General features: G+C 42.3%; 1 protein-coding gene across 2 annotated transcripts; it reads left to right on the top strand.

The window, feature by feature from the left end:
• The first annotated feature begins 2,658 nt into the window (after positions 1-2,658).
• Positions 2,659-7,439, top strand: LOC144476153 (uncharacterized). 2 transcript variants are annotated; one of them, XM_078192784.1, is made up of 8 exons: positions 2,659-4,122; positions 4,263-4,367; positions 4,698-4,826; positions 4,897-5,083; positions 5,164-5,445; positions 5,515-6,228; positions 6,314-6,453; positions 6,531-7,439. In XM_078192784.1, the coding sequence occupies exons 2-8, from the start codon at positions 4,287-4,289 to the stop codon at positions 6,774-6,776; spliced, it is 1,779 nt and encodes a 592-aa protein (XP_078048910.1). In that variant the 5' UTR covers positions 2,659-4,122; positions 4,263-4,286; the 3' UTR covers positions 6,777-7,439. The 2 variants fall into 2 exon arrangements, with proteins under 2 accessions (XP_078048910.1, XP_078048909.1); XM_078192783.1 differs by having other exon boundaries at positions 2,659-3,098; positions 3,704-4,367.
• The last annotated feature ends 486 nt before the right edge of the window (positions 7,440-7,925 follow it).

The following is a 7,925-nucleotide window of genomic DNA, read 5'->3' on the forward strand; positions in this document are numbered from 1 at the left end:
AGAGGAAGTTCAGAGTCCCCGTTGACCTAAACGCACGTTCGCACGACATATTTCGTACGTGCACGCGCGTACTCTGTAAGCTCATTGTACACATGTGCGACACACGTGCACCAGAAACAATGCGGAATGTTCGCGGCACGACTCGAAAGGGGATGAAATTCCTTCTGCCAAAGTAAATGGATGATAACGAGCGAGATCCGTTCGGTCAGCCGTGTTCCCTTAGCTTAGCGAGATGGAACTCGTTTCCCCCCGTTAAAGCAGCGCATTTTGTATGTTTAGCGTTAACTCGAACCACTCTGCCACCACGTAGCAACGTCCGTAAATCGATGTACAAAATAGTGTACGACATACTGCTAATACGTTTCGTACAAAGTTTGCGATCTTGTCGCTATCGATACCCAACAGCTACAAAACAATCGCAAACACCGTGCGGTCCGCGAAGCCCGAGTTTCGCCTCAGGGTTGCTTCTGCAGAAGCGATCGACCCCTTTCGGGCTGCGCCCTAATTACCGGGACACACTATATGTATAATTAACGACGCGGAGGACCGCACCTCCGCCGCGGGAAGCTCAATGTATACATGCGCGTGTATATGTGGATTCGTTGTAGCAAATAGCGAGCTCTGAAAAAGAGAACAGATTCCTTTTATAAAAGTGATGAGAGGGTGGTGCGCTCGCTGCCTCGAAACCGGCTACCTCGAACGTTTCGGGCACGCGATGCGGTGCAATATTTCGTCCAAAGATGATGCTAACGAGTATTCCGCGATCCGCGCCGCGGCCAGCGACGATCTCATGACTCCCCGTCTGAAAATAAAGCAGAGCGATCATTTCCCACGACGGTCTTACCGCTTATTTTCGATCGAGGAATCAGCCTGTTCCGTGGCCGCAACCTCGGCCTTTGCCTCTCGGGACCGCTCTCTGTATATCAAACTTTCGGTTTTTGATATTAAATATTCCGACAAAAGTTGTGATCGTCTTGTAAAGATATCCCCGCGGCTCCTTTTGTACAATACCGACGCGGGACCACCGAGACAGCGAGACACATTCCATTGTTGAGCCCGCGACGAATTATTTCTGTAAAACAAAAATGTTGGTTCGCGCCCTGTTGTCCGCAGGATGTTCCCCTCGATGTTCGCCGCAAGTTTGTACCGAAAAACCCCTCCGACACGCGTCCTTACCGACTGGTTTGCGACACTGACATATTGCCCTGATAACGGAATTGTATAGAAAACAAGCGAAAAATATTTAATAAACGATTTATGGATTATTCGACTACGAGCTGCATTTGTTCGGAGGCTGTCTCCTCTGTTCGTTTAATCGTTCATTCACTCGGAGACTTATTCTTTGTTCTAAAGCGGTATGAGGATGGTTGCCAACTGCAGTTTGAGAATCATGATTTTTTGGTAGGAATTACAGTAACCCGAAAAGAACGAAATTCAGATTGGCAAATTGGAATAAATCCAATGGAAGATAATTGCTAAGAATTGTATGGCCAGTACAATAATTGCAAGTGATTTACGAACGCGTGAAAAAATCTATAGCGCTTTATCGCGCTTTTCGCAACATCGTGCAAGTTGGTTTTTCCAGTTGAGAAGGCCGTGCCACAAAAGAACATCGCTAATCGCGAGTGAAGGCTAGGTTTAAATATCGATCGGCGTCTACCGCGTTAAGCATTGAATTGCAAATTAACCAGGGCATATTCCGGGCTTTGTCTGTCCTTCGTTTAGCCGTCGGGTGTCGGGCGATTGTTCACGGTTTCGAGTTTGAACGTTAATTGCTGATCTTTGGCGGAGCAACGACATCGCACCCGGCTGAACGCTGAACAGATAATTGTTGCGACACATAACGAAACGAGACGGTGCGGTTTGTCAGTAATCGTCGACAGAAATAAGTTCGACTGATACGGAAAACGCGCGTTTTGTCTTGGTAACCGCATTCATCATTTATTTACAGTGCAAATGTGCCCCTATATTCATTTGAACGTAACGCTTACTTGTCGATGTCCATTCGATGAACCCACTTGACTTTTCAATTCTACCCTTTCCAGGTGGAATCACCAATCATTTACAAAATTGTAATCAAATTTAATAGGTATTAAATCTGCTGTGACCTAATTAGAGCACGAGAAATTCTTAGAGACGAGAATTTGACATTTCTAATTATGTGAAATTGTTGTCGGAGGTGTTATTAGTCATTAGCTCGCAAAAGGGGATACTGACGCATTCAAGTGAACTGGTTGTACATATTACTAATTTTTCGTGTATGTATCGTGAAACAGTGCAGCGCAACGCTCGCAGTCAGCTCTCTCCGTCAGAGTGCACTGGCTGATCGAAATATGTATCTAGAATACCAAGCGATTCTGTAACCTGCATACTGTAACAGGCGATTCGCAGGAACGTAATCGTTCGCAATTTCATCGGAGAGTAGAGATCTTTATAAACCATCAGGCACTTCTCGCTGTTGAAGCTTTGACAAATCAGTACGATCACAATTAAACGGCTGATGCAATACAGTTACATGTTTACAGAAAAGGAAACTCAATGATAACGTGTTGAATTTTCTAAATTCTTTCGTTTTATAGTTATATCTATGTTTCCACCCTGTTCAAGAATTTCTTTGTTCGCGTCGAATCGGAATCGGAACGTATGTGCATACTTTCAACTGCTACGCGCAGTTGCACTGTACAGCGTCGCGTCATTTGGATCGCTTTTAACCTGTTAACCGACTGACTTTGCAAGTTTTCTCAGTACAATTACAATCAAGTGAAAATCCCTTCTTCGATTAATTATTGTAAAATTTCTATCGGTGCAAGTATCGGAACAGGAGACAAAAGGAAGAATCTTTATTAAGTTGCTTAGGAACGATGTATGTCCACAGAATCGTTGGAAGATGCAAGCTAATACAAGCAGACAGGAATGACCAGCTGCTTCGCATTCAATAATAATAACAATAACGACATTATTACGTCACGCACGATAAATGAACGGGACTCGTCATTTTTGCTGCTGTAATACCTAATCTCGGTAAATCACTAACTGGTAAACAGGGAATATGAAATACACAAGGAATACGGAGAAAGGAAAAGCAAATTATAACAATGGCAAGTAGAGGGAGCTTCTCTGAAGTTCATAGAAAGAATGCTATGAAGTACAGTGGCTCTAAAAAATTTTTCATAGAATATAGGTACTTTAGACAATGTAAGCTCTTGGTAAATTCATGTTCGTTCGTTATGTCGCTCCATACTTTCGTGTAAATCGTCATCTACCCCATTTATATTCGTATTTTGGTCTTGCATTAATACTTCATTTACGAATTCTATTTTCGAAAAAAAAAAAAATATATATATATAACAGGTTTGTATAATGTATCTTGGTAGTATATTTACATGTACATTCTTTGAGAATCTCTTTAGTGTACGGAAACTACATTGACCCTGACATTCATGTCAGTCCCTAGTGACAAGATCACATACTACACATCTCTGTGGTGACTGCAATCGTCCACAAATGTTTGAAGATGGTAAATGTATATAATATTATTAATATAGACCCACTTGTATCTAATCATATTTCATAAGAAAAATAGTCTTCAAACAATGCAAGGTGAAAGTATTATAAATGCTGTGCTTATGAGACATTTTTGGAGCCACTGTGGAAAGCGTCTTGGATGTCAGAGTGTTGTACGATACGTAAATATTGTATTTAGATACAACAGGCCAATCGTATGAGAATTTAGACAGATTTTAGCAAGAAGCGTGGCAACGTAGCGCTGGATAATGATTCAGTGCTCGATAGGAAAATAATGGTTCGCGGTTATGTGCTCATCTTCGTACGAACAACGTTCGGGCATAGCCCGAGAGAGAAGTGTGTGTCATCCAGTCATCCACCACGATGCTTGACATGGCTTGGCACGCGTGGTCAAGATGGTGATTGGTGATGGTGGTGGTAATGGTGGCACAGTAGTCGGGCCTTCTCTCTTTCGTGTCACTGTATCTCGCTTCAGTGTTCCTCTCTAATTCCTCGCTGGCTCTTGGGATCGGAGGGTGTTCTCTCGTCGTGATGATGCCGAGTCAGTGATGGGAGCTGACCGTCATTGTGTTGGTGCTTACGCATCGTCTTTGTGTGGTGAGATCTCTGTGGATGGTCGGTGTATCTGTGGGATCGCTGCTGCGCCGTCCAAAAATAGATAAATGAACGAGCAGCAGCGTGCCATCCTTGTTGTCGGTGGTTCCACGCACTCCGTAACAATGCACGATTATTAAAAGGTTCGTGGCCGACCGCGGACAGGAATGGAGGAGCTCAAAACCAGTCAGGAGATAGTGCACGAAGGGTGGCTCATTAAATCACCACCTACGAAACTTTGGCGAGCGGTCAGTATCCCATGGAACCATGGCAAACTGAGAATTCCGTCCGTTCGAAAAATTTCCATTGTTTACGTTCGAGAATGGTTGTCAAAACTACCGTGTTCAAGATACGTCTCGAGCAGAATTCTACGAATTCTAACCTCGAAGCTTGCGTATCTTCGTTGACTATTCAAACTATAATGTTTTCTTCCTTATTCGAAGAATAAGACCTTTATTTTTTCTTTAACTCTGCTAAAAATACACTGATTCTAACATATCAATGGTCCCTTATAATGTCACTATGGTGTCATGCCATAGCTACAAGAATTCTTGATCTCAATATTTACCTACTTTTAGCGATGGAGGAAAAGGTGGTTTGCCCTACGACATAGTGGAGAGTTGCCAGGTCAATATTTTCTGGAATACTTTACGGACAAGAGGTGCAGAAAACTGAAAGGTCGTATTGACCTTGATCAATGTGAACAGGTAAGTATTTATAAAGGTACTTGTATTCTGCCTATTCTATTTCTTAATATTTATTTGTATCCATGCATAGGTGGATGCAGGACTGAGGTTTGAGAATAGAAAACAAAAGTACCAATACATGTTCAATGTTAAGACACCAAAAAGAACGTATTACTTAGTGGCAGAAAGCGAAGCTGATATGAACAAGTGGGTAGATGCGGTGTGTCAAGTATGTGGTTTGAAAGCATACACGCAGGATGAAGAGCAGCAATGTCAAAGTATATATTATTACCATTATAAATTACTAAAGTGCTATTTTCGATTACATTTGAATTTGAAATTGCAATGTTGATTTCAGTGTTCCAATTCGAAACTCAAGAATCCCCACCTATTTCTCCTACTAGTACCATCTCTGGTCCTTACATTCCCATCAGCGAGTGCATTTCTGGGCGTCGCCTAAATGACACTAGTTCTCTCAGTTCGGCCCTCGGTCAAGGGCCAGAACATTACGATGCTCCAAGACGCCTGGCCCCTTCCCCTCCTAGATCTCCTACGACGACTGACGCGGAAAGTGTGTTCACCGACGATGAATGGACTGCTCCGGTGCCTAGCGTTAATTGGGAAACATTTCCTTCTTCGGGTAATTATTCGACAAAGCAATCTGTCGCTTCTTCCAAAACAGTACACTTAATTAAGTCCTTCGTTTCAGGTGAGTCGAAGCAACTACAAGGTTCGAGCGACGCCGAAATTGGATCCTGGAGTGTCCGAAAGCGGTTTGGCAAGCTGAGAATCGTCGACTCTGCTGTGCCTCCTGATGTAGAGACGTTACCAGCACCTCCCAGACCACCGAAACCTCCGCACATGTTACCTGAAAATCCTGGTCATAACTATTTAAATCTGGACGGTGCTACGGAAAGTTCGAAGCCCACAACACCGGCTACTCCCGCTCCATCGACTCCTGCAACCGCAATAGTCACTGACGAATCCTACGATTTCCCCCGATCTCACCAACCTGGACAAGCACCTGACCCAGCTGCGATCGATCAGTCGTCGAAACATTTTTATTCGAACGCCGCACCAAGCAGCATCGAAGAGACCCGCGTGTTTCGTTACGACTTTCAGGAAGAGGAACCATCGTCTCCCCGCTCGGAGAGCTCTGCAACAGCTACCTACTCAAATTTACCGAGTCCTCTTGTTCGTGATAATTCTGCGACATCTGCCGCAGCCCCGCCGCCACCGATTGTCTACCGAGAACTGAAACCGGGTAGGAAAACTAGCGACTCTACGTCAATTATTAGCAACGAGCCTTCTCCAGGACCAACTGTACCGGCTCTGGAAACAAGTTCCGCCGAACATTCGCCCGCTGAACCGCCGAGTATTAACAGAAAGCTCAAACCACCTTTAAATAGGTCCCCCGTAGAAGGTATGCACAGTTTGATTATCACTTTTTCAGGAAATCTATAATTCGGTGTTTCACGATATTTACACGAAATTGAAACGTATTTCAGGGCCTTTGCAGCTGGCTTCTCCGCCTGGAAGAGGAAGAATTCGAGCAGCACCTAGTCCAACGCCCCCGAGTCACGTACACTCGAATCGACATCAGTCAACATCGGACGAAGATAATAATGCTTTCGATGATAAGGAGGAGGTGCGTGGTGTACGACAATATCCTCTATACATATATTGAAATGGTTTCATCGGTACAAGTTAATTTTAATCTTCCAGATATATTACTATCAGGATCAGAATACGTTCATTCCTGCCTCGAATCGACGCCTCGTCGTTTTACAATATTTGGACCTTGATCTGGAGGCGACGGAAAACTTCACGTCTTCGAGTCTACCGCCGACACAATCTCCACCAAACACAACAGTGTACAAAACAGTGGATTTCTTGAAAACTGAAGCATTTAATCGTACTCGTCAGCGGGTCGAGGAGGAGAGGAAACAGTGTACGGACGAGCTTGCTTAACGCGTGCTTTCGTCTTTGTTAATTGTTTGAATGCTACAAAGTAGGAGGGGAGTAGGTCGTAAAGTATTTTACATAGTGCCTAGTACTGTTACTATTTGACTGGTACTTTCGGCGACCTTGAGAAGACTGCGACGCTTACGCAGTACTTAGCGACTATCTTCAGACGCTTTTTTAAATCTTTATGTTTGTTATGAAATCGAAGATGCTTTCGGATCTTCGTCGTTGCTGATATACGACTAGTTGGAAACCGAAGAGATAGCAATATTCAATGGACCAAAAATGTAACGTTTATAATTAAGGGAACACGACGGAGAGACAAGTGAAAACGCTTTTCGCGGGAGTTGTTCCATCAGAATTTGTTGAAGAATTTTTAATTAGAGGCGTAAGTATTATTAAATTTAGATACGATCACTGTTTTATATAGGTTTTATGATACGACTCTATACGAGAAAGAGGCATTTTTATTGTCGACCATGCAACGAATTAAGCATGTATTGTGTCGCTGAAATTTTCTAGATACCCTAAGTTTAAGTATTGAACAAATAATATGTAATATATTTTCAATGTGCCTGAATTTATTGTTTTTCGAGGGGATGAGTTGTTTGTTATCGCATATCATGAACGAACAGTGGAATATCATATTTATAGACGTATGAAAATTGCTATACATCTATTTTTGAGATGATGATGATGATGATGATAGATAATATGATAGCACAGATTTGGCTCTTTATAAGTTTTATTGAAAATCGTTTATAGAATTTTTTATACTTGGAAACCATTTGGGTAAAATAATATTTTTAATGTTTCTTGTACTCCCTTGTTGTTTAGTAACGTTTCAAAGCATTTTCCTGCAATGTGTAATTTATATCTATCTATTGACTGTGTGTTTCCTGATACTGGTTATTAACTAACGGTAACGAAAATCCTGGCCATAAATTTTAAGGACGACGAAAATTACGCAGATTTTTTAACGGCTACTGAAACACAACATCGCATGCCATAGTTAGATGTAGACACATATACGCACTAAAAGTACATAGAAATATATTTTATGTATTTAAAGAATGTATACGTATGCAACGACGTATGTATACAGTTTTATTTTTATAATAGCTGCATTGTAATTTCTTTACCAATGAAATTGAT

The sequence above is a fragment of the Augochlora pura genome, chromosome 10 (genome assembly GCF_028453695.1).
Source record: "Augochlora pura isolate Apur16 chromosome 10, APUR_v2.2.1, whole genome shotgun sequence".
NCBI classification, from domain to species: domain Eukaryota; kingdom Metazoa; phylum Arthropoda; class Insecta; order Hymenoptera; family Halictidae; genus Augochlora; species Augochlora pura.